The 27,682-nt window shown below is 38.7% G+C and overlaps 1 protein-coding gene across 1 annotated transcript; it reads left to right on the plus strand.

The window, feature by feature from the left end:
• The first annotated feature begins 459 nt into the window (after positions 1-459).
• etfa (electron transfer flavoprotein subunit alpha) lies at positions 460-25,991 on the plus strand. Its single transcript, XM_006628899.3, has 12 exons — positions 460-584; positions 1,485-1,634; positions 2,464-2,545; positions 3,107-3,189; positions 4,581-4,680; positions 6,693-6,803; positions 7,662-7,763; positions 8,008-8,076; positions 8,358-8,440; positions 18,294-18,359; positions 20,528-20,608; positions 25,752-25,991. The coding sequence occupies exons 1-12, from the start codon at positions 546-548 to the stop codon at positions 25,788-25,790; spliced, it is 1,005 nt and encodes a 334-aa protein (XP_006628962.1). The 5' UTR covers positions 460-545; the 3' UTR covers positions 25,791-25,991.
• Positions 25,992-27,682: the final 1,691 nt, after the last annotated feature.

Here is a 27,682-nt window from a genome sequence, read left to right on the forward strand (position 1 = left end):
TCTTTCAGTCGTATCTGTTGTTCTTTTTGTTTTATTTTGAGATAATACTAGCTGCGTCAGCTTGCGTGGGGTGCAAAGGAACAGGTAACGGGTTTACTTCCTGCTGAAAAGAGAAGAAAGGAAACACAGCAGGGAATAAACCCTCTCCCAGTTCCTTTATAAACGTCAAGCTTAACTGGGAAAGCAAATGGGACTGGTCCTGAACTTGGGTAAGCAGTTTTACACGTATGAAGTACGCCGCAGTTTGGATGACTACTGTAAATAAAACTGAGCATACTCCGGACATTTTTAAGTATTTACAGCGGTTTCGACATTGTCTACATTGTCAACCGACCCACGCCAAGACTGCATTCTTTGCAACTATGCAAACAGCTGGATTGTCTGGCAGGATGCGACGAAGTTGTACAAGTAAAGTTTATTTGAACGGAAGTTGCTGTAGGTCCAATCACTCGTCGCTTTGCAGGCTGTTTTCTTCTCGCGATAGAAGGGATTCTCTCTTGGAGTGGGGGGTCTTTTAGCTGCTGCTCAAAAAGATCTCGTAAAACATGTACAAAATCGTTAACAAGCAAAACGTGAGACAAGTGGTGAGTAGCTGTATCAGACAGCGAAAGAAACGCGAAGAGATTTGTAATCGTGAGCCCTTAATTGTAACAGCTGGCCGAAAAGCGCTCGGGGGGCATTGGACAGAGGTCAGGCTTTGGGTGTCCTCTTGTGGGACAGTGCGCATTGATCGATGGCTACAGGCTTCTTATAATATGTACTTTGTTCGCTAAGTATTGAACTTTGTCTACCCTGGGAATTCGACTGGTTATAGTATTTAGGTGTGCATTTAAGGAGTGGATTAGGACTTCCAAGACATGAAGAGAGATCGCTCGTTCTGCAGGTATGCAGCGTTGCAAAACAGTTACGAAACGCATTCAAGTCCCATTTTGGTCTTTGCATACGTCCAGGCTATAGGTGTGGTTGTGTAAGCCAGAAGAATTGAAATGCGCATTGACGTTTTCCACAGAATAATTCTTCATTTTCGGTTTGTTCACGGCACATGTATTCCACCGACCCTGTCATCACTGACACGTTTCCCATTCGTGGGGGAAAAAATAAGAATTTATATTTTTCCACCTGGACATTAAATGAAATGTAGCCCTTGTCTTCCAGCAGCTGGGTGGTATTTTGTTACTTTGCAAAAGCAGTTTTTAAAAGGTTTCAATGAAGCTTTACAGCTTTATTTTTAGACGTCTGTGATTTGTTGAGGTGACTCATATTTTTTTTTCAAGCTGTATTGGTAATTGATTTGTGTATCGGTATTTTCAGAATGCCGACGCTTGTCATGCTTCTGCTGTGTTGCACACATTGTCTAACAGTCCTAATCAATGAGAGTGATTGAAGCAGCACGGTTCTATAAGCAGGGTGACCTCACAGTATGTCTTAAAGATGAACCAGGGAAATAATACAGCTGTTGTTGATTGATGCGTTGTTCCCTCCAGGCCAGTCTCCTCCAGAGGTTTCAGAGTACCTTGGTAGTGGCAGAGCACAACAATGAGAAGCTGACTCCCATCACGCTGAATGCCATCACAGCTGCCAGCAAGCTGGGAGGGGAGGTCTCCTGCTTGGTTGCTGGAACTAGCTGTACCAAGGTAAATGGCTATGACTGATTTTAATGGCTGTTTTCTCCAAGTCACGGTTACATGGCATGTCAGGTTACAGGATCACCATTGTGAGAGCACTTAGGGTAGCCCTGGGTCACTGTCCTTGTTAGTTCTTGGCTCATCTCTGCTTGTTACCTATAACACTTTAACTTTGTGGGTTTGCTGGTAAACACACTCTGACACACTGCTGTACACATACCACATCCTTCAGCACAGCTAAAAAAATACAATTATATTGGTGCTTTCCTTCTATGGGTTCTGTTTTTGAACTGAGCTGAGAAGACACATTTCTTGGTTGGCAACAAAGCTGTGGGAAGGGTGTTGTTGTGCTGAGGCTTTGGTTTGGTTCCTGCCTTAAAAAGGGATCCTCGTATACAGTAGCTGATTTACTCTTATTTAGTTCTCCCTTGACTGGAAACGTGGAGGGGGACACCATCTGTTTTGGTGTTGGGAATGAGCTGGTGTTGTTTTATTATACAGAACTATGTGATTATAGTTCTTTGTTTTACAAAATGTAAGTGAATAAAAACCTGTCTACAAAAAGAAGGATTTGCTTATCATATCAACATCAAAAGTGGTTCCCCATCGATTTTCTCTGTGATATTTTAGATACATTTTGTCTAACAATTGCACCTTACCATACAGTTTTATAATGAATTAAAAGTTTAAACCTCTTGTATTATATTTATATTCTCAATCCTGCATTGTCAAAAAAGAAGTGATTAGGTTAGGTAGGCTGCAGATTAACCATCTGTCTGACAGTGTATATGCTGATTAATACATAATTTATTAATTTAGTTTGCGTTTTTGTCCATAGGTTGCTGAAGAACTAAGTAAAGTCCAGGGAGTTAAAAAGATTTTGGTGGCTCAGCATGATGCATACAAAGGTTTATTGCCAGGTAATTTTGTTTTATATCGCTTCACTTGGGGACTGTTATTGTTTTTATTACAGGTTGATTGTTAGGGATTAACAAGTACTTTGATTGCAGTCTTAATGCATTGTTAATCAGATAACATCAAAACTAGGTGTAAAAAACCTGAATATCAGAGTAATACACTGTGGTTGACTCATAAGTGTCAAAACTCTTAAGCCAAGCATGTATCAATCTGTGAAGAGTTCTTAATTAAACTACACACAGCACACCCATTTTTACTAAGGACAAACATGTTAATGGCAAAACTTTAATTTCTGTAAATTTTCTACATGTGAATTTCTACTTCTTAAGACTGTCACTGCGTGCAAATTACTCCTGTTTCTTTTCAGCTTCAGCCGTGTGTATTATAGATGTACTGTAGGCATGTTACAGATGTTGTTTAGAAAACACTACAGTAGACTGATGAGTTTTACACTGTGCTCAAGAAAGGCATGTCAACAATCTCTCATCAGTTCAATCGGCACCAGTAAATTGGAATTTGTTAGCAGAGTGTTAACCAGGTGACTGTACTGTCTCTCTTTGCAGAGGAGCTGACCCCTTTGATACTGGCAACCCACAATCAGTTCAGCTTCACACACATCTGCGCTGGGGCTTCTGCTTTTGGAAAAGTAAGGGAAACCTGTCAGCCTGGAAATCGCAGAGAGTTACCTTCTACTGTTTCCTGGTTTTACTAGTTTTTGTATATCTCTCCTGGGCAGTTCCATCTTGTGCTGCTAATTGCATCAGTATTGAGAAGCCAGGGCGATGGAATTGCGTATGATATTTCGGGATGAAGCATTAATGCAGAATTTGGATTTTTTTCACTGTGAGCTCTGGTGCAGAAAAGTGGAACTTGTCTAGTGCATTTAGCACTTATCCCCTTTTGTACAATGAGCCTTTCTATCTACATACTGAAAAGGGTACAAAACCTGTTTATTGTACCATTATTGTACACAGCTGCATTCTGGAATCGAATCAGGTGCTGTTTGTAACTAATTTAGTCCATAAGTTTTTTTGGTTGCTCTGATCCCAGTGCTCCTCCTTTATACCATTATGTTGCAGAGAATGTTTGTCTGACTGGAAGTTTCTGAAAATAAAGTATATTTTGTGGGGCCATTGTCGTGTTTTTGGATATGGATGAGTATTTAATATATGTAAATTATATAAAGTTTACCAGGAAGGCCTGGAATGTGTACATTTCGAGTATAAATTAATTATTAAGGATGATTTATGTGGAAGGTCCTGCATCTGAATAAAAAATGATCAAATTTCCCCAAGATTCCATCTATTAATATGGGAAGCTTTTCTTCAATCAGTCTACTGTCCCTGTGTATTTAAAAATGCACCTTGTATGTCTCTGATAGGGGCTTATTTCAATTTTCCTAAGAAAGCATCCACAATATGTGTAGTACTATCCTCAATTACAAGTTTTGTAATCTGTCATTCTGGAACAGAACTGTCAACTTGCTGATCTAATGGTATTTAAATTGAATTACAGTGCATTAAACAATATCTTGTATATTATAACCTGACTCATATTGACCGAAGCAGGATATTAGTCTTTATTTCCCTGAATAGCTGAATGCATTTCACATAATGCATCCTCTTCTGGTGGATACAATTTCATTTTATTAATAAAATGCTTGGGTTATCATTTGTCAAAGACCACTTTTAATTACTCTCTCTTCATTTTCATGTTAAAGCTAATGCATAGTTTACACTGAAGAACTTTTTTTTCTCAAGCTGAAACCAGACTGAAATCAGAAATTTGTTTGAAACAAAACTTTCCTTTTACGTACCAGGGCTACTGTTTTAATCCCGTTTCTGATTTTTAGAGTCAGCTTAATGCAATTGCATTTGAATGGGGCCAAATCTGTGGCGGAAATATCTTGAATTTAAACTTTCAGTGCACTCTCCAAGTGGTATTTTATGCAGATATTTTCATAAAAAGTCTGCTTTTTGTTTCTGATTATATTATGTTTCTGTACATTAATTCACTTCCTGCTTTTGTGTTTTGCAGAACCTTCTTCCAAGAGTGGCTGCCAAACTTGATGTTGCCCCCATCTCTGATATCATTGAGATAAAATCTCCAGACACCTTTGTTCGAACAATCTATGCTGGTGAGTGTCTAGTTTTAGCGGACCTAAGATATTGATGCTTTTTTCTAATTTTATTTTCAAGAAACCAATGAGTACATAGAAATGAAAATAAGTCAATGTTAAATAATTGCAATATAAGGCCCTCAGAGGTGCCAAAAAGGTTGGTATGATCTATAAAACTCAAGTTCACAGCGGGGGGGGGGTCTATCTTTGCAAAGAAAATAAATACTGTATGTAGTACAGCTCATTTTCAGTCATACAGTAATTACAGTATATGCATCACTGCTTTAGAGCATAGCTGTAGCCAGAAATTTATTTTACCATGAGCAAAATGTTCTGCGGCACTGTGAGCAGAGTGTTCAGGTTTTATAATATAATGTAAACTGGCATTTTAGTGAAGAATCCAGAGAAAAGGGGAGCAGTGTGCAGGTGTTTGCCACACAGTGTTATAGTGTCAGAACTTTGAGAAATGCTTCCATTTTATTTATGAAAACCGGAAACGTACTGCCTTGAATAGCCCTGGCTCACTGGACTTTACTCTTTTAGGAGTTTGTATTACTCTAATATAAAAAGCTCCAGGGAAATTGTAAAGTGTTTAGACTTGCTTTTTGGGATCAGAGGCGGCAGACTTTGAAAGTTCAGACTACAGTGATCCCATCTGTCGTTTTGGACAAAATCTCTTCCAGAGGAAATATTTAGCACTTCCTATATATTGAATATTCTCTCCACTGTGTACGTAAGGTCATAAAATATAAATAGCATCCAGTGAACTTAGCCACTCAAGTCTTTGGCACTGCCTGAACAAAAGAGGGTTCAAGCTCCAATGAGCTTCGTGCAAGGATCCTCAAGAATAAACTACAAATTCTTGTACACGGAAACCCTTTTTGAAAGAAATGAACTGCTGTTCTTTTTTTAAGTTGTTGGTTACAATGATTGTGTCATATCTGTTAATAAAGCTTTTGATGTTAACTTATTGCTCCAGTTCACTTGAGTATTTGGAAAATGGGCCTCCACGGCATCTTGGTATCCACTCTGAGTATTATTTGAATTGAAATTACTATCTCATTCTGCTCAGGATTGCACTTTTGTGCAAATTTGTGTTTGTTACATGTACATGTGTGTTGTTATCCTAAAGTAAATTTCTTGTATGTATTGTAGGTCACCCTGAACAAGGGTGTGTACTAAGCAGAAAAGCAATCGGAAAGGAACTAGGAGATAGACTAAAAGCAGGGTGATTTTTTAAGATAAAGCTAAGGGGCATAAAGGCTGAAGAGTTTGTCATCAATTCCAATCTTTCAACTTTTTATGATAGCATAACGGAGATACTAAGATCTGTTTAGGTTGCTCTCAAACATTATAAAATCATTAATTCTCTATCTTGATCCACGTTTTGTTTAATAACGTAATCTAATCAGACTTTGTCCTTTGGAAGTCAAAATGTTTTATTTTCCCCTTTGAGAACCATGTATAAATGTCTGATGCAGATACCTGGGGGACAACAAGCACTTTTTTACCTGTGCTTTCTGCATCCAAGAGTAGATTTGATATTGTAAACATAGTGCAACTTGTTTTGCCACATGAAAAATATTTGATAAATATAGAATTTAAAAATTGCTCTTATTTGAAGTAACTCACAAACTGACCTGAAGAGCCCAATCCGTTCTTCTGTTACTCCATGAATGGGCCTAGCAGTATAAGCATGCCAATCCAGTACTGTAGTCAAATAAATGTACTTATTGCCCTCATTTATTTAAAAAAAAACTAAACAAATTCTTGTGAGCTTGGATTGATAGAATTTCTTATCAAATTGGATTTATTTTATCATTGTCATTTTTAAATGATGAGTTTGAAATGATTCAGTAAAAGACTTGCCAATGAGTAATTCCCATAATAGTTATGCTTTCCAGGCTCTGAACCAAGTATAAAATGACACAGTCACGAAGCCCATTGTACTTGAGCTGCTCACTGCAGGAGCTGTGCCTGGTGAGAGAGGGGATGAGCAGTGTGTGACCTGCCTTTTGGTGTTGTTCTAGGGAATGCTCTCAGTACTGTGAAGTGCAATGAGAAAGTGAAGGTCTTCACTGTCAGAGGGACTTCCTTTGAAGCTGCGTCTGTGTCTGGAGGCAGTGCTGCTACTGAACAAGGTAAGATTTCTGGCAACCACATCTCTCCCAGTCCAGCTCAGTGAGGATAATTTTGAACTTATCCACTTTGTTGGCAGTGAGGACAGTCCAGACCAAACCTTTTATGAACTGTGATCTTCCACTGCGATCTTGCCGATCAAAACCAGCACAATCCTGTGATTTCTGAAATTTGGCCAGGCACGTCCTGGAGCTCGTACGGACCTCTGCTTTGCCAATGATAACTATCATGGTCAATTATACATTTAATATACATCTAGTCAAAATGTCATAGATTCTGCATGGGGGACTTTTAAAATCTAATTACACTGCTATAAGCCAACGGACAGAAATGCTGTCAAGTCGAGCACCTGATGTTTTTGTCCCCAGAGTTCTGAAGCGTGCAAGAATTGTTGGGACCATTTTAGCCCAGATTTATTCAGAGAATTTAAATTTTCAGTATTAAATGATTATATAAATTATAAGTTGGTTCTGTGTGTAGTACTTTTGCTTCACAGCTCCAGGTTCCTAGGATTGAATATGGCTCTGTCTGTGCAGAGTTTGTGTGTTCTAAACAGGTTTGTGCTGTTTTTTCTGGGTTGTCCTTTTTTCTTCCAACGTCCCAAGACATGCTGTCTACGGCATTTGAGTTGGTGTCTCCTGATTGCCCCATGTGTGTGAGCCCTGCACTGGACTGGTGTCCCGTCCGGGGTGTAGTGTGGCCTTGAGCCCTGTGATTTCTGGGTTAGGCTCTGACTCACTGCAACCTTCTACGGGCAAAGGGTTTACTGAAAGAGGAAGGATCTTGCCTGTCGTGGTTTGGGCATGAATGAGTAAGGGGTGGTAGTAGAGATATTGCTGTATGCTTTGCTCGTCCTCCAGTTTCTCCCGCTGGTGGTGTGGGCCTGTCGGAGTGGCTAGAACAGAACCTGAGCAAGAGTGATCGGCCCGAGCTGACCAGTGCCAAGGTGGTGGTGTCTGGAGGTAAGAGCTTCACAGTTCACTTTTGCCCATTGTACAAATGGGATGCACATTATGACCAGTTGACAGGGGCCCATATTAATGAAAAGCCAAACAATCTTGAGTGTGTGATCTTGCAAGTATTGAAGTGTATTTTCAAGGTGATTGCACTGGATTGTTGTATCGCGTGTTGGATGGTTGACTGGTCTAGTTCAGCAGTTTGTTTTACCGTAGGTGTTGTAACTGTTTTTGTGCTTGTTTCAATTAGGGAGAGGGCTGAAGAGCGGAGAAAACTTCAAGCTGCTATATGACCTGGCTGACAAATTGAATGCTGCAGGTATGCACAGAAAAACCTCTGGTACCTCTTAAGGCATCGTGAACAAAAGAGCATAGGCAGCAAGCAAGCTGAGGTTATTTAGAAGTGAATTGTATTGTGCATCATGCTAGAATACTACATGCTGAGCATAACTGAATAGTGTTTCTTTTTAAAATATGCATTGTATTTCCTTTTGACTTGGGGGTTATTGGGTTTACTTCAGATGCAGCTTTCACACTATTGAGTGCAGTGGCTTTTCAACAGTTTTGTGCAATAAAAGTGAAATTGTGTTCTCTGTGCAGTGGGAGCTTCAAGAGCTGCTGTTGATGCTGGCTTTGTTCCCAATGACATGCAGGTTGGACAGACCGGAAAAATTGTGGCACCTGTAAGTAGTAAAGTTTTATATAGTGAAAAGTGCATAAATCTCTCTTTCTTGTGATATTATGCACTGTAATGCACGTGAATGTTAGCCTTTGTTTGCCATGTCTTATAAAACAAAATGAAGACCTACTGTTTTGCCATGGGTAGTGTTTCTGAGTGATTGATGCAGGCTCACAGTAATGTGTTTATGTGGAAGGCATGGACTTAATGACTGTAATAAAGCCGAAATGGAAAAGTCTTTTGTCATGGGGAGAAAAAACCAACCAGACTTGGTGCAATAAGGCTAGTCTCAATTTAGACACTGCAGTGACATAACCTAGCACATAGTTTTGTATAAATGAATGGTATTTGGTAGTTTTATTCCATGACCACTAATGACTTTACATTAGACTTTGCAATAGTCCTATTTAAAGGGATAACGTATCAAGCCAGGACCCTTCATCACACCTGGTATCATTGTTCTTCTTATCTTTTGTAGTGTCCATAAGGTCTAAACTACATAGTTTCAAAACCTCTACAACTAGCATTGTTTTTCAGATCATCGCAAATAATGACAAGCAGGTTTGCAAGCTCCTTAGAAAGCTCAGAATCTGACAAGAACTCGCAGGGACTGAACTTGCATTCTTGGAATGTTGCAAAGATCGTTTATAAATATACATTTATCAAGACAGTTATAAATCTACCTGAGCAAAATTGCTGGCGTGAAGGTGAGAGCTTATCAATTAACTGACTGCTAGGTGGAAGTAGTGTGGCCTACAAACAAAACTAAAGCTCAGGCTTCTTTCTCTTTGTGCAGAATATCTATTGATTTTTTTTCCCCTGCTCTCTCCAAAGAATGGAGTAGCTAGTTCAAGCATCATATACAATACTTAGGAATAATTGTATTGATTTTTTAAAAAGAAACAAAATAGATAAACAGTCTTGAATGTGTCTTGGTGTGTTTATAGAAAACACAGCACTCTCATGTTTCTGGGCTTCATCCGTCATTTGAAGAATGGTCTGTATAGAGAAAGGGGCATTATGCCTCCATATTTCAGACCGTGTGCAGTGCTGCGGTGGATTTAATAAACCGGACAGTTAAAGAAGTGTCAGTGCTGATTGCTGGATAATGCATAACGTGCCTTACTGAAATCCATCTCTTGTTGAAAACACTGTGTTCCATCTGATGTGATGTATCTGTCCTTTTGTATGATAAATGCTTCGTGACCTTTTCTGTTTTCCCTGTGTAAATGCTTTTCTTGTTAATTAAGAGTGTTATCAATATACTATTTTAGTTATGGAAGTAATTGAAGACCAGTTACGAAGAAGTACGACCTTATAGGTACAATCACTCCTCCATGCAGATCTGAGAGATTGTCTGCATGCAGAAACTTTAGACCACAGAAGTAAAATCTGTGCTTGAAACCTGGAATCATGTGGATATTGTAATAAGTTTTGATTAAGCAACTGATGATGACGGAAAGAAATTCATGTTGTATATGCTCTCCTGATTTAAAGTAATATATAAGCAGAAGTTGTTAATCTCTTTGCAGCTGAACAGAGCTGCACAGGCTAGATCATCTGAGCATGTTCTTACTAGCGTGTAAATGTTTTGTACATTTGTTGTCTAATAATAGGTTCAGTTTATTTTTTACATGTAAGAATGATCCATTCACAATGTAAAGAATGTATACTTCATGCATATATTTTATAAAGATTTGTGTAGATCTTCAAGTTTCAAAGAACATCCTTTCAGACAGCAAGTGCCAGCGTGTGTTTTCTCCTGAATGACAGAATGATGTTGTTTGACACATTGTTCTTTTTCAAGCATCTGTCTGGTGGAAAGGGGCCACTGAGATCACTGCAGATTGTGTAAAATCTTCCAAGCACATGTCCTGACTCCTTAATATAATCAACTGTCTTTCCACTGAGTTCCAAAGATTTTGTTTTACAGCAAATAGGGCTTTCACAACTGATTGTTTCTTAATGCATATTAGCTTATTATGCCTCTTAATTTATGGTTTCTATACATTTTTATAATTCACATGCTTTGTGGTGTGATGTGTTTCCACATTAACACAAGAAGTCAAAAGTGTTGCACAAAAGGTTAATTGGGACTGCATCACACTTATTTAAAAAAATCAGTTCTAGAGATCTTTTTAATGATCAGAATGTGAAGAAATGTTAAAGGTGGGTGCAGTGTAGTCTGTTTCCTCTCTTACCTCATCTAAACAAGTGTATGCTGGTTCAAGACTGTTGTTTCTGGCTTGGTTTCATGTCTTTACGAAGCCTCTCACATGTCTGATTATTAAAGTGTGATACCCTGAGCTGCAGGAAGAGCTCTGATACAGCAAAAAGAACTCTGCAGTTGAATTTATGTTCTGGCAGAATGAGGTGGTATATATAGCAATAAGCAAGCAAGGCTTCTTCATTACAAATCTGTCCAACCGTGAGCAAAAATATTTTACACTATTTTCAAGCTTCTTGAGTTATACTTCCGGAAATCTAAATTATTTTAGGGTTTCAAATTGAATAAGCTTAAAAAGGTTAATTTTCCATTATCCTGTTCAACTGGGATATCCCAGCTGTCATTACCCACACATTAAGGGAGCTTAAACCACCTGAAATTCAGTTAATGGCTGATTTGAAGTCCTAAATGATTTACCATATCCATTAGTGAGTCTAACAAGAAGAACAGTAAGTGTTCGCCCATCCCCCGGTCCTGGAAATTGCTGCCAGTGTTACCTTTTGTAGGTTTTTAGTTTTTTCTCTTGCTGTCTGTGTGTATTTGAGTTTAATTGCAACCTCTGTTTTTATTTTCTGGGCAAAATAAAATCCTGAACTGATGGTTTATTAACCATCTGCTGAAAAATATAAAAAATAAGAAGTCCTCATGCATGGTATTCTGTATTATTATAATAAAAGTGGAACCATGTTGTGGATGTATAATTCATAATTCTTCTGAGTTAATGCAGTATTCACGTAATAATTAATATTTATTTTTGATTGCTGCCTTAGGGCATTTCTGCAGTGCTGGGTAAGGAACTAGTCCCCGGTTTGCCTGATCTGTGTAACTGTCTGTCGTTTGTTTTATTTTACAAATGCGTGACGTGTATTCTTTCTGTGTAGAATACTCTAAAGCATTAACTAACTTATTAGGGCCTTTACAGGAATAGATGTCAGTCTGAAGAAGAGTGCAACACCTCATCAAAAATCCATTGAAAGGGCTGGGAAAACTATCTGCTTTAATCTTTATTTTGCATCCATTTGTTCCTTTAACACTTTTTCCTTAGTGTATTAAATGTATCTGAGGATTGATGATGGGTAAAATATGCAATTTGCATTTTATACCTCATGTTGTTCTCTGTTCATTTTGGTTATATCTGATATTTCATTAATTTTCTCTGAATTTATGCGCTTAATTAGGAGTTAAATTAATTATGGGATGTTTGGTTTGTGGAATCCATTTTGTCATGGATTATTGCAGTTGCTGTTACAAACTTGCTTCATTTTATAAAAATGTCTAAGACAGCCTTATAGTTTTTAAAAGCCAGTGATGGTACGTCAAGTCTGGTTGTCATCTGAGAAGAAGATCCATATCAGCTCTTATTTCAGCAATCTAGTTGCCCGTGTACAATTGAGTGGAGTGTCTCAAACCAGGGATGCAGTTATAGTTCTATGTCAATAAAAAAGCCTAAAAGTGCAAAATTGTATAAGTATGTTTATTTTTTTCAGGGAAGTAATGAAAGTTGCTTAGTTGAAAAGACACCGGTCACTTCAGAAACCAAAGGCAAGACCTACTAAAAAAGTGTTTTATATAACACTACGTGCAACTTAGCTCAAACTGTGTCTGTAACAAACTGGATCAGTATTCTGTGCCTTGGCTGCCGGGGACGTTAGACATTAAAATCATCGTGCATTTTTGCTGCCTTTGACAGGAGTTTGAAAGTGATTTCTCAAAGACTGACAAACCAAGGAGATGGATCTCCTTATGGTGTTGGAGAGTAGGGGATTGTGGACAAGGCTGTTAAATAAACCATCTTCAGTAACACGTACCCTACTGTTCCATTTAGTGGATTGACTGGATTTCCTGACAAAGCTGGTGTGATTTATTCTGGGATTTCTCACCCTCACCTCGTGTGTAAAGTGAGTATGTTGTGGGTAAGAGTGATGTAGGAAATGCGTTTTTACCATCGGCAGCTAAATACTTCATATGGTGTTGCTTTAAAAACAGCGGATTCCCGTATTTGTTTTTGTATTGTTCGCAGTCATAGAGGGGGGTGGGCGGTGCAGAAGATGACATTTTAAAGGAAGACGCGGGTCTCGGGAATGCTTAGCATGGGCCGTGGTGTCAGCGGTGTGTTGTTCCTTTGTAGACATTAGTATTCACATACCTGCGAGCTGGCGGCTTGTAAACCCCTTGTCTTCTGACACCTGGGGGGAGATGGCATGTGTAAAGGGGTGGATGTTTGCATCACTTTGGGGTATTTTATCACCAGGCCGGCAGGTGCAGTTGCTGCTCTCTCGGCAGCTGTGAGGGAGAAGGGTACTAGACGGCAGATGATAATAGCTTAGGGAAAACTGACCAAGCTTGGCAAATTGTCTGGCCATTTGTTTCTCTCTCCTTTCCCTCTGTATATATTTTGAAATGAAGGTCTGTCCAGAAGTAGACTGAAGTGGGAAACTTTGGAGAGCTGTTTCCATGCAGCTGGGGACCAGGGAACACAGACTAGTCCACCCCCCCTCGCAAAAAGCACTAGATTGACAGCCCCTTTCATACTGTATTATCCGGCCTGGCTTTTAACTCCAGGAGAACTGTGTTCACAAATTGATGCTCTGCTCCTCAGGGGCTGGTGCAGAAACATTAAATTGTACTAAAATATTCATATGTGAGTGCATTTAGCTGAAAGCAATTGATGTGGTGCTCCCAGGAGAGAAAATGGAAATGCTGCTGGGCCCCGCACTCTGGCAGACACCCTAAGCGCTCTTCTTAAGAGTAATTACACGGCCTGCCTGATCAAAGCCCTTGAAAAGCTTCTTGAAGTGAAGAGGATTAGAGCTGGTTGGAGTTGCAGCGTACTTGGGGAGTTTTAGACTTGTAGCATCCTTGTCTTAGGGCAAGCTTTTCTGAGACATGCTGGGTTTTGTTTGGGACGTTCTGGACATGCCAGCCTGTTAGGTATCAGAATGGAGTTGGTTTAAATTTTAAGTTTGGTATAAATTTGTACTTAAAACATGGAATTAGTGGCACATGTGGATTTTTATTAATTATTTTTATCTTATGGAAACATTTTATTATATTATGTTTATATAATTTTGTATCACTGTGTTTTATAGGATTGCTTAAACTTGTTTAGCCTCTGTTCCCAAGTAGCTTGTAATTTCAAAACTATAATGAGTGAATTGGGTTAATTTCAGTGTGACTTTTGGCTATTGTATAGTTTTCATTTGGTCTAGTTTGGTGCTTACAGACCTCTTGCAACACTAATCATTAACTTTTGTGCAGACATTTTACAAAATATTCTACAGACAAATGTGTGTCTCAAGCAAAAGTATGCTTTTGCTACTGAAATAGAGCTGATGTGAACGAAATCTTAATGATAAATACAGTTGTATATTTTATAATATATTTGCTATCTGCTTATTTTAAAACGTTTGTTCCATTTTTACCAATTCTGGTATAAACTGAAAATGAGGGATTGTTTAGTCAAAGGCTGTTGAATTTGTCACTGTTGAGAACAGGTTTAAAGCTCATGATTTATGCCAACTTGTACAATAAATTTACACCCGTACCTCTTTCTATGTTCTTCTTATGAACATTGAATTCTATAAAGCATGTGAATTGTTGCCCACGCTTCCAATAACGAAAGCCAGCTTTGAAACTACAAGGAAGTTATACAAAGATACATTTATAAACCTCCGTCAAATGCAGAGAGTCATATGACTTGTTTCATATCGAATGTACCGTTTCCACTGACTTGTATGGGTGAGAGTCCGCACAGAGCCTACGGAGTGGTTACTGTTACTTTGGAATGCAGTGTTCGCAGTGTTTTTGAGTATTTAAAGCACAAACCACAGTATGGATGTTAGATACTGTTTCTTTTGTCATTTTCTGGTGACAAAAGTTAAAGAAGGGGTAACATTTTCGGGGTCCAGAATGGATACTGGAATTACTGGAAATACTGGAATTACATTCCAAAAAGAGGTACAGGTGTATTTTGTTTATTCTTTTTTCATCAAGACAAAACTTTATCTTATGACAATAATATTTTGTACTAAGGTTTCAAAGTCTTGGCAACACCAATAAAATGTATGGTCAAATTCTTCGTTAGATGGGAAACCTTTTTTTTTTTTAATTTTTGAATACATCCAAAGTGCATGGCCATGTTTTTTAGTTTTTACTGATTTGTAATGATGGCTAAAATTAGTAATTGTGTTGAATTTATGAAGCACTTTTAACCCCAGAGCCCAGGAGGGGACCCACTTCATCCAAAGCTGAAATGCCCCCATCTAAGTGATGTGCAGTATGGCTTTTGCACCTGCAGGGCCACTGCGCCACACGTGGGGTAGAAAAGGGTGATCTTGCTTCACAAGTTGAGTGAAGTGGGAACGAGCTTCACAGAGGCCAGACACCAAGCATTATTGCTGCTTTGTGTGGTAGTAATGTTTGTAACCCGTTGATTGTAACAGCATGGTTATTGTTCCACAGTGGTAGATTTCCTCTTCTGTTTTTATCAGTTTTTATCCTTTACAGGTGTTGTATGTAAAAACTTGCTTTTATGTATACCAGTTGTCGTAAAACACCTTATCACATTCATTTCAAGGAAAGAAAAACATTGTGTGTGTGCCTGCTTTTAAGGACTGCTTATTTTTCATAAACGGATTAGCTTTTTATTGCTTGTAATGGTTAGTATGACATCATTACTATAAATTCATCTTTCCATAAATGTTCTCTCAGTAGATCAGACAGTGACCTGACGTCTTGATTTATCACGATTTAGTCAAAATCAACACAATTTCAAGTGTTGGGTTTTAAAGCTTGCAGGGCCATGGGTATTCCAGAAGCACAGTCTTAGAAAAAAAAGTCTAGATTAGGGACTCCTGTTTGGACCCCTGTTCTGAGATTAAAAGAAAATCAAGGTTTATTCTTAAAGGGCATAACTGCGAGTGAGCTGAAAAAGTGAATGTAATGAAGCAAGAAAAAGCATGGTGTGATAGTTTATTTTCCTTATTGCACTCTGTCTGGTTCCCAAAGCCAGTTTAATAACCACTGAACAGGATTGGAACAGCTAAAAACTTTGGTTATAATTAAACAATTGTCTACAAAATGTTCTTTGTAGAATTTCCTGCCTTTACCCCCTCCTTAAGAACAACTGATTTATTCGTCATGTAGATGCCTTGAGGATGCCTCAGGTACTGGTAATTACTACCCACTTAATGCTCCTTGAATCCATGTTGATTTAGGTCACGCTGAACTGTTTGGTGAAGAGGCTTTCTGATTGTGCTTTTCCGTACAGTGGGAGAGAAAAAATGTATTTTTTAAAAAACTAAAATTTTGTTCAGTTTTGATGAACACTATTTGATAAAAATGATAAAATGTTTCCTGCTGTGTTGTGCAGACAGAAAAGCAGCCCTGTCGCTTCTCTTTAGACTCAGTACTCAACCAGTGTCCGTGAAATAACCAGTGTCCGAGAACCACTGTGGGATAATTGGGTTGACTTTCCATTTGCTGGATCAGTTGTCTGAATGTCTGCAAGTGTAGTTTCTTTCCTTTGCTTCTGTAGGCATCCTCTCACGAGGCACCAGTAGATGTAGGGGGTTTGTGCTTTTACTGGGACAATTATTAATTGTAGCAATAAGTCACAAAATGATTTGATGGCTATTAGAATCAACCTTGCAGGATAACTCAAACACACACGGATACTAGTACACAAGAATACATTTATTAATACATAAAATGTGCATATAAACATAACAGATCTTATCGTGAGGGTTAGCAGAATACAAAAGGTATAGATTCAATCACGAAGAGTTACAAACCAAGAGGGACATACGTTCAGTATATCATTCATTTAGACCGTTTCGTAAATGAACTTGGATTACAACTTCTACACTAGATACTCGAAAAGCAAGTACGTCATTCATAGGAATTAAATTGATATCAACTGGGGTTGAGGTAACAATTGAATTCTCGAGCTGTAATGCAGAAGGTTGAATACTCATCCAATCTGTGGGGATTCAGATCTCCCTGGGACACAAGGCTTGTTGCTGTGTCCAGTCGGCGCTCTCTGGCTCGGTGCCAGGCAGTGGTGTTGTGGCTTACGACGTGGTGGAAGGAGGAAGAGATTCCTGCTGCGATGCGCTGCTGGTGCTCTCTGAAGACCGGCTAGTTAGTGTTGGCTGAAACTAGCAGAGTTTCTGCACAGGCGAAAAGTGACTGCGGGTCCAAGCAGGTCACACTCTTTAGACAGGAAGAAGACCGGTTCGTTCCTGATGTAGCGCTAGTTCTGAATACTTAGATTCAGCTGTCCACAGTTCCGACCGTAGTTCACTTGCTGATCAGGGGAGCGTTCGCGGTGGGTTCACGAGGGCTAACCTCAGGTGGATCCTTTGGTTACGCGCTGGCGACCTCCGTTCTTGACTCTTGGAACAAAGGAAAATCCTGCACTCCGACACACTGGCTGTTACGTGGTGGTCCGGGCTGAGTCTGAGGATGTCCAGGAGGCGCGCTGAGGAAGCCCTGTGCTGCCTGTTTTACCTGGAGGCGCTACGGTCATTCATTGGTTGAAACTTTCATGGGCATCCGAGCCGCACATGGGGTTAACCTGCCCCACCAGCTCCTGATTGGCTGATGATGAGTAACAATGCACTCTGACCTTAGAGTTGTAAACAACTTTGGATGAGACTCTCCCAGAATCTCCCAGACTTTAAGGCGCCAGAGATGACCATTTGTTTGGGTGGTTGATGTGTCTCAGCCTTGGGAGTTGTTCCTTATCAGGACACTCTATCAGCTAGGAAACACCTTAATTGTGAACCAAATGGAGTGGCCTCTCTGTATCAAGCACCACTGAGATGAAGGAGAGAGGGACTGGCAAAGGAGCAGCAAACTTAATTCCTGTATTTTAATAAGCCTTGCCGCTACACTTGTAATATTAAGATTCTAAGGTCTGATATCTACAGTATATGGGAATTCAATAATCTTATCAGGGAATTTAGCAACTACAGGATTAAGGCTAGTGTAGGAATATCTAGGTAAAGAGTCACAATGGCTGGAGAGTGTGCAGTTCTGCTGGCATTGTAACAGAATTATTTAGAACAGAAGATCTAAAAAAGCTCAACAGTGTCCCAATCAAACCTATTTTAATCACACTAACAGAACCAGGTATTAATAGCCACCAGCCCCCCAGATGTCCTCTGGCTGGGCCATGCAGTCTAGTCTGGATAGTGTGTGTGGTTGTGATCTCCCACCCATTCTGCTGTACCTGTATGCTTGTATTACATGGAACAAAATATATTGGAGCTGTGTTCCTGACTAGTCCAGAAACATAAAACCAAATGAGGCCAGCACAGGCCTCCTAGTGAAACGACAAAGACCACCTCTGCACACCTTTAATGTTCTTGAACTGGATCATTGTTGGAGTTCACTCCTGAACGGTCTCCTTGCTTTGGCACGCTCTGACATTGAAACAGAAATGTTAACATCAGTTCTTAAATGTGTGTTTTTAGAGTGCTGTTTATAGCTAGACTGTGTGCAATGCACAAAAATAGATTTTAAAAAGGACTATGACCTGGTTAACCAATTGTTTTTTATGTCTTCAAGCTTGTTTGAATACTGTGGATACTGAGATTTGCTCTTGTATTGGCACTTTAATCTACAGGAGCTGTACATCGCTATTGGCATATCTGGAGCTATTCAGCATCTTGCGGGCATGAAGGACAGCAAGGTATGTCTTCAAGCATTCAGCTATTTTAATAAGTCTATTTAAAACCTTGAAATAAAAATGTTATGGATAGAATGAGTTTAACTAGTAAGCATAACTGCACCCGTCTTTAAACAGACCATGAATTTCATAGTGAGAAAAACACTTCATAAGAACAATTTTTCATATTCTTAAATACTGATTATGTTCTGATGGCATGTGAAATATGCTACACATTTTCTATATATTGTTTTAAGAGCAACCAATTACATATAATAGTGTATGGAAATGTGTGTGTGCTTGCTGTGTCGAGATTTAAACAGCCTGCTGCAGATGGTGTGTTAAATAAACACGTCACAAGCATAAATTTGCAGGCATTTTAGAAGAATGCCTTATTTCTGGTCTGTTTGTTGAACCCCATCAAGTATGTTTGCTAATTTCACCGTCTGACACATGAATTCATGCATGACAATGTAGAATTTCAATTATGGGGCCTGCATGCCATGGAATTAAGGATGCCTCTGACATTTCTGCAGAGGTGCCACTATGTGGAAGTGCCGCAGAAAGGCAATGAAACTTTAAACAGGTTTAATCCAGAGCGCCCAGAGCATCCATGTCTGATTGCAAACTTTTGTTCCTTGTGCGACAGATTTTTGCCTTCAGTTCTTAGGAGCCTTAGCTGGCAGAGTAAATGTGCGTGCACCCAGGAGTCTCCATGCGGCCTTGTCCTGAAAGTCATTTCTTAAACATTCTGCTGTACCTCTAAGCTGCAGTGCAAAACATCATAAAGCATTGGATTTAAAAAATAAAATGTTGCTGTCCTCTGCTTGTTAAGCTTAATTACTCTTGGTTGCATGTCAGGGAAGGTGAAATGCTTTCTACATACTAATATTGAACTGTATTTGAACAATTTAGCAGAATACACGCAATATAAACATGATTAATTTCCTCCTTAGACACAGGTTATTGAAGAAGCAGGTGTGCATTTTCATATATTAATATGCTTTCACTTCCTTATACTGTTTAGCTGACATTTTTGTTGTTTTTCAGAATATAAAGAACACATTTTGAGACAATTATGAACTTAAGTATTTTCAAACATACAAGAAGGAATCATGGGTACATACGGAGCTCGGATATAAAAGAGTGAAAGATGTGAAAATGTACATTTTCCTTTTTATTAGTGGCGGTGGAGGTGCCCAAAGCCTTGTTTAATAATTCCTTTAAATGTGCAGTTGGATAAATGTCTCCTAACTGGGAACTAAGTAGTTATTGTGTCTGGAGTTCAAATCCAGCCTACTTTTTGCCCATCTCAGATTTATCTTATTTCTTTCTCCTCTTGTCGCTGCTGTGACCCACTTTTAAAATAAGTAATGGAGGAGAAGCTACTTCCACACTCCTAGAAGAGAACAGTTTTATGTAAATGTGAAATGTAAAAATTCCTGTGTAGCCATGGCAACTGTCTCCTGAGTGAGCTGCTTTTGCCATGCGGGTTATCTTCATCGGGATATCCGTGCACTTAAGAAGTATGTTTTAAAAGGGAACCTGAGAAGCTTTTTAAAGAACTATGTATAATTTATTTGTATTTTTCTCTTGCTTCAGAGGCTCTTGAAAGAATGTTCTGGGTGGGACGTATTTGTAATATCTTGACCAGGCTCTTATAACAATGTGGGAATGGGGCCGTGGGTTTCAGAAGTGGATCATGCAGAGAGAGGAAGTTTGACCACATTCACCTCGAGTAAACATTTGTCTCTTGTGTTGAACAAAGGCATCAAGTGTGTATATATATATACTATTATGTTAATCATGTTTCAGTTTTTTAGCATTGACTGTTCTTGCTCAGCATGTTCTAAACAGACGTTTTTAATAAAACATACATAACTCATTTTTAGAGAAAATAATAGGGTGTTTAAGTTTGTTAGAAAGATTAGGAGCATTATGTATTTTTAATGTAACAATTAATAAAATTATTTTTTTTATAAAGCCTGATAAATGTTAAGGAAGAAATGTACATAGTGGTGCTAAATCTTAATATTGTGTCTTGTTGTATCTAGACTGTTTTTTATTACAGTGGCCATACTGACAATTTGTCAGTATCACAAACATAGGCCCTTGGTGTACATCTCATGGGTCTCTTAGCTGCTGTCTGTATGCAGGAGAAAAATGAATCTTGTATAATCTTGTATTTTCAGACAATTGTTGCAATTAATAAAGACCCAGAAGCTCCTATCTTCCAAGTTGCTGACTATGGCTTAGTTGCTGATCTTTTCAAGGTAAGATTGTTACACATCCCCTCTCCAGAAGCTATATACTAAGTAGATCGTAATAAAAGCAGTGCTGAAATGTTTAAAACTGCATGTTTTTTAAAAAATAAGTTCACCAGTTGTGTTTTTAAATCTTATTTTATTATTATTTCCACTCTAGTTTTAAAATTAAGATTGTTTTCTTCTAAAATGAAACACAGACTGAAGGAATGTTCCAAACAGACACCTTCATCAACTGTACTATTGGTAGGACAGAAACCTGAGTTAGTACTCCTGGCACTAGCTCGCTGTTCAGAACTAAGTGCAGGCCTGCACCAAAATTACTGTTATTTCTAATTCATGACAGCATTTAAAATTTCAGTATCTTTTTCGATGTGGCATCGGCAGTTATGACAGGTAAAGTGTGGAAAGAAACCTGAGGGAAATTGTCAGATCTAAAGCTCCTAAACATTTCTGAGTTGGCTCAGCGCTTAATTCAGCTGTGAGTATGGAACTAGAAACCAGGCTCGTTTCTGACTAGGAAGACAGTACAGATATGTATTTTCCCCTCTGTTGTACAGGATGACAAATACGTAGCTTTTATTTAGAATGATATATTTGGAAAAAGTGGCCATAGATATTTGAATAATTTTCTTTTAAGCCTAACCTGGCTTAGACAGACGTCTAAAATATAGGACCTGTGGGATTTCTGCTCCAGAGATGGGTCTGGTTTTTGACGTTGCTGCTAAATCGTTACAAGAAACAATTGCTGGTATTGCTCTTCCAAAGTGCCTCAGCTTCTCAAATATTGGCTGCCTGTAACTACAGTAGTTCACATTTCTAACATGCGTGTTTTTCTTGCCCCTTTTAAGGTGTTGCTGGGACTGTTTGGCTCTTATTTTATTGTTGTATGTACAGTATGTTACTTGATAACAAAAGTGTGTCATTGAGTGCATCCAGGTCAGACTTCAGATTGTCTCATCACTTACCGGGAATAGGCACCTTTCTGATGATGTATGAATACGTCGATTTTTTCATCACGGACAGTTTTCTTAATGGTTTTCATGGTTGTTCAGTTGGAAGCGCTTTAAGGAAATTAAGCATTTACAGAACTGAACGGTTTTGCTGTTGCTTATCAGTTTAGTCTTGATATAGAGGAAAGAAGGTACTTTACGTTAAATAAATTGTTAGACATTTGGAATATTGATGCATATTCTTGAGAAGTTTTAAGTGTAAAGAAGAATATAAAGTGGCCATATACTCTTATAAGTGGGAAATGGTTAGCTATGCTTATAGAAATTCTCCTCAGCTTGCCAATTGAAAATTACAAACTTGAGCTTGATGACATGTGCAGTGTGGGCAGCAGGATTACAGTAAAAAGCCACCACTAATAGCCTGGGTTGTAGTTTTTAGTTTGCAGGTAAGTCCAAGCTTTCGTAGCACCTGACCCGTGAGACAGAAAATTATTTCTTGAAGAAATACTTGATGATATATTAACAAGTGTTACACCGAAAGGAGCTGGTGTCTCAAATATTCCTCTAAAATAAAACCCTTCTCTATTTATTTTTATCCCAATGTTCATACACTTTTCTACATTCCTGTTCAGACTAAATCCCGTCTGACAGTCCAAATTTCTTTTTAGTTTCACTTTGCCTTAAACTAATTTCTTTTTTTTTTCTGACACCCAGTCAGACACCTCCACTAATTTTTTCCTTCACACCAAACCATTATCTATCCTCTGCAACCACCCATGTGTTCAGCAACCTTTATGCTAATTACAGTATCACACGAACCAAGTTCTTTTCCTTTAGCTTTAACTTACCAAGTTACCGTCCCCGGCTCCACTACACATACAGCTCAGGTTACCACCCTGAGATCACAGCTTCTCCACAACAACTAAAGAGAACACAGCCTACGGCAAATATCAGGTGCGTCAGTCCTGGGTTTACTGGGTTTACCACACTAACCGGGCGGAATGCTAAGTCTCAGCAATTCCTCTATCTCGACCCCACCGCCCTCTGCCAGTATCTTTCAACTGGGAGACTACATCCAGTATCTTTCAACTGGGAAAACACATCCAGTATCTTTCTACTGGGAAAACAGCCGGCACACTTATCAGAAGTCTACCACCACATACACCATGAACTCATTATTTTGTACTCGCTTCAGCTTCAGAAAAACCCTCGACAGCAACATGGAGAGGATAAGGGACTTTTTAGAAAAGAGGAGTCCTTACCTCTCTTTAGAAGCGGCCGCCCAGCTTTTCCTCTCCACCTCTCTGTCAGAGTCCCCTCAGCTGGGAGTACCCTGCTCCGCAGCGCCAAATTGTAGTGTCAAACAAATGACAAAGTTCAGGTGTCTGTGAAGCAGAAGTCCCTTTATTCATATGCAGATGGAGTCCGGCTTGCAACCACCAGACTTAAAAAATAAGTAGCTGAAGATGGTCCTTCATACCTTAAAACAAAAAGAGTTACTATGACACATTCTAAACAAATGATAAGACAGCAACGCATGTCAATTAATTATATCCAAGTTGCAGACTAGACAACAGTTAGTTCTTTTCAAATTATGGGCGTACAGCCAGCTTACCAAATACATGCCCCTTATCTTACTGACCAAGGACGGGCAGCATCTTTATGTATATTTGAGCACAAAGCCTACGTTAAGCCACTAGACTGCATAGTTTGCAAAAAACTACAAAGACAAGAAATGATATTATCTCACTTCCCGGGCGTCTCTCTTATCTTCTTCAGTATAGTGCTGTTTCTCAGTAAAAAAAAGGCTGAGAATTGACGGCATCTGTGAACACCCAGACTTCCAGTGTATTGCAAAGTTATCTTAAATATTGAGAGAGCTGCTTGTTGTGGTGGTGTAGGCAAGAGGACCTGAAGGATTCCCGCCTCTCCTGTTTCTCATTTCATTGGAGCTGTTCTTCAGTGAGCCTGGTTTCTGATTGATTCTTAGGACCCTCTTTCGGATGATTCAGAATTTGGACAGGGTTTGTAACTGGCCTCGTCTTTGAGCCAGTTTCCAGGTTTTGCACCTGCCCTGACTCAGGTTTATGTCATGGAAGTGTCTGATACTGTCCACCTGTGCCAGTTCACCACACAGGTCACATCCTCAGGGTTAAGACGGGCGTAACGCAGCAAAGATTTAAATGAGTTGAGAAGAGACTGGTTGGGGTCTGAATGTTAACTACAGGAGTGTTGATCAAATCAGTAAATACAGCACCTGCCTTGAACTGCTGGTTTATCTGTTGGAAGGGGTAGCTTTTTTCAATTTAAAATTATATTCTTTTCACCTCTTTGTTATTGACTTCATCTTTAAATTCGTGCAACCTCTACAATTAGCTTTATCTATTAATGTTAATCTGTGTATTCTAAACCCTTGTGAGTGAGTATTAATTAATTATTTTGAATATTAAATATTAAACCCTATGCCTAATGGTCATTGCTAATGCAGCCAGCCCTTTCTCAGATCATGACAAGAAGTACTTCCTTCTACATTTTTTATATCCCAGCTCACCCAAGCAATCCTGCACTTTAGCAGTGCTCTCATACATTACCTCCTACCTACATACACACCCAAGGAACGGGATTAACCTATATTTCATTAATCAAATGCACATTAAACATTAGGCAGAAGAATAGTTATTATAAAGTTCATATTGAAAATGAGGTTTGCGCCCAAATAACTTAATATGGTATAGCCCAGAGGTTTATGACAAATTGAATTTGTGAGGCTTGAAATATTTTTCTAATTTAAAAAATGTAAGCATATTTTTTTATATTTTAAAACTTTTCTTCCTGAACTTGCTCTGTTATACTGTAAATGCATTGTAGCTTTGCAGGCTAGTAAGTCCTGGATGATTTTTTTTCTTTCAAATTGTTTTACAAAAAACACTATATAAAAACAGACCTTACATGCAACCAATAATACAGTATACTCCAGGCAGTGTCTAAAGTCTGAAAGCCTGTTGGTTTTATTCCATACTGCGATTTGTGAAATAATAGTCAATGTAATACAATAGGTGATTAAGTAGTACTGTACATCTGTCCTTATAAAGACTATTTGCTGAATGTTTACATGCAAAAACTCTAACAGTTAAAACGTTTTTTTTATGTTACGTTTTATGTAACAAAAAACACAGGTAATGGTCTTTAAAATAATATCTTTCCATCGTTTTTAATTTACAGAAAGTTTGATTTAATATGGAAAGCATGTTCAGATGAGCAGGCATCTGTTGTTCCAAGAATGTTTGCTTGTTCTGAAGACCGACTGGCACAGTCCAGACAGCGAAGCCGCACAGGGAAATGACTGAGAGAGCTGCCAACATTTAATACTATTCCTGAGCTGAAGGCTGAGGTTTGGGCAGTAAACACAAAGGCATTTCAATAACCAAGAGACAAAGCGACAGTCGGAAGAAACAACATGTACACTATTTCCCTAATAAATTTTGTACGATGCATTATTCCACCTAATGGAAATGCAGATCTGCTAAATTATTGAAATCCTGAATTCATCGGTGGAGATTTCATCCGGGAGCCTTCTGCTGTGGGAGAAGCATTAGCCCTTGAATGGGAAATGGTAATTGATAGTTAAACACAAGCTACTGGTGTTATTTTCAAGTTTATTTTCTGTTACCTTCCATCAACTGTTTACATGCCTAGCTGGGTTTTATAGTGCCTGCCAAACTGAGTCTGGGCCCTGGCTTTGACAGAAGTGGCACAGTTGGACAGAGTGCCAGAGATTTGGCACAGACTTGGGTAGCAAGTTCTTTGTTTGCTGTAAAAGAAGGAGCAATGCCTTTTTTTTCCTTTGGAGCAGTTCAGCTGTATGTCATTACTTATTCACCAGGTCTGTGATGTGTGACGAGTCTTTTAGTAAAACTCTATAAAAGTGAGGGGTATTAATAGGAGGCAGAACTGTGAGCTGGTAGCTGTGGGTTAAACCATGACTGATTCTCAAATAACTGTTTAAACCGACAGGTGAAGCATACACACTGCAGATCCCTTTTGTTATCAAAACAAGTTTTATTTTATCTGTGTCTAGATTTTTTAATATTTATATATATTTAAACTCGCTGTTGCTGCATCTCTTTTACACGCCTCTGGTTAGCTCTTTGCAATTAATACTCAGACATCCTGAACAGAAGTTTGTGTTTTACTCCTAGGCTGTTCCTGAAATGATTGAGCAGCTGAAGAAGAAATGAACTTCAAGTCGGTGAGCCTCCTGCCCCAGTTGTGCTCTCAGCAAATACAACAGTTAATACTTTCTATAGAAAAAAGCCTTAAAAATGTATTACGAGACTTGTTCTGATCTCATTTTGAGACATTCTTTATGTATAAGTCAAAAGTCTGTATGTTTTTTTTGCTGTACTCTGTGAAATTAAAACTAATTTTAATTATGTTAATCTGTGAAGGAATGGAGTCGAATCTTTGATGTGAAACCCAGTTAAGTCAACCCTCAACAGTTTCATAAACAATCAAAGAAGTACTTTTATTTTCAGATTGGCATCATAGAAATTTCTCTTCTGAAGAGGAAAAAAGGACATATTACAATAGCACTAACCCTGCTGTTAGAACAAAAATGACAAACATTTTCTTATGGTTCTTTTGTTTTTGTTAAGAATGTATTTTATGCTTAGTAATTACTTGGGCATCACAGATTTTTCAAGTCTTTAGGTGTTGGGTTAAACCTACAGGATACAGCCCTTCAGAAACAGATTGTGGACACTATACTGTGTCCGATTATTCAGAAGGAACACCTGACATGAATGAGCTGCCACCTAAATCACATGCTTTTGAATAAGAGCTGAAACTAATCAGTCACCTTAACTGATAAGGACCTTGACAGACCAAAGTGCACTATGTGAATTTGATTACTGTACTTGAGTTTTGGCCTAGACAGCACTGATCTTTCCTTCAAAAAAGATCTGGAAAGCAGCCTTGTGGTTTTCATCTCTGGGCATCAAGATTAAGCAACTGGATATAGCAATGTAGACTAGGTGTTAGGTCTGAAATGTAGACTAGCAATGTAGGCTATAGGTGTTAGGGCTGAAAACATTTGAGGTAGGAGACTGCTGCTTTACCCTTGAGCAAGCAAGATACTGCAGGAATGCTCCAGCTGAACCCAGCTGTTCCCAAGAAACGAGAACTATAATGTAAAAAACAAAGTGACTAACCTCTGTGAGTCACCTTGTATAACAGCATCAACTAAACAGCGTGTGGCACAATTAACTGTTTTAAATAGGACATTATTTCAGTTCATTTTGCAAGAATCACTTGTTGATGTTTGGCACATTAATTCTTATTACATAGTACATTAAAGTCAAATAAGCATGAAATGGTTGTGGTTGTTATGCATACCTCCATTAAATACTTATGAAGATTTAATTGCTATTTATTAACAATTAAAAGTGCAAGTGCACGGCTAGTAAAATTTAATTAGTACATTTAGGCTTCATTTTTATGATATGATGAAAGCCTTTTATAACACATTACTCTCGACAACTGAATGTCTGCAGTGACACTACGAAAGTGTTCTGGTGGTGACACTTCCCAAACCGTTGAACATTTTTAATAATTAACAGATTTGACAGGGCTATGTAAATGAGGTTCAGTTGCTTAATGTGATATCTTTGCTCCCACATTCAACTAGCAAGAGTTCTTTGAAACTATTTTTGGATTTTATGCAGAATATGTGGCAGATAATAGACACGTAGACATTCTGTTTATAGGATTTCTAATTCCAGTGAAAGTGAAAATACTGCAACAGTTATTTTCCTGCACTGGGAACGCCTTGTAAACGCTTTCTTCTTAAAGTGTCTTCAGATTTTCCTGCCTATAAATATTAGCCTTATGTACAATGTGGACATGGTTACAACATGTCCATCAAATCAAATTCTGTCCACTCTTGCATGCCACAGAGAAACCAGGAGATGGACAGGCTACAGGACACATGATCATTATAGCATCTTGCTTCTGCCCTAACTGGTAGGAAGTCTGGCAGACTATAGACTGATAAGAGCCATGTGTTACACCTGGTCTGCCTCACTCCCTTTCAGACCTGAAACAGACAGGGCACATCATTGTATCAGTCAGC

Source organism: Lepisosteus oculatus, chromosome 5 (assembly GCF_040954835.1).
Source record: "Lepisosteus oculatus isolate fLepOcu1 chromosome 5, fLepOcu1.hap2, whole genome shotgun sequence".
Lineage (NCBI taxonomy): Eukaryota > Metazoa > Chordata > Actinopteri > Semionotiformes > Lepisosteidae > Lepisosteus > Lepisosteus oculatus.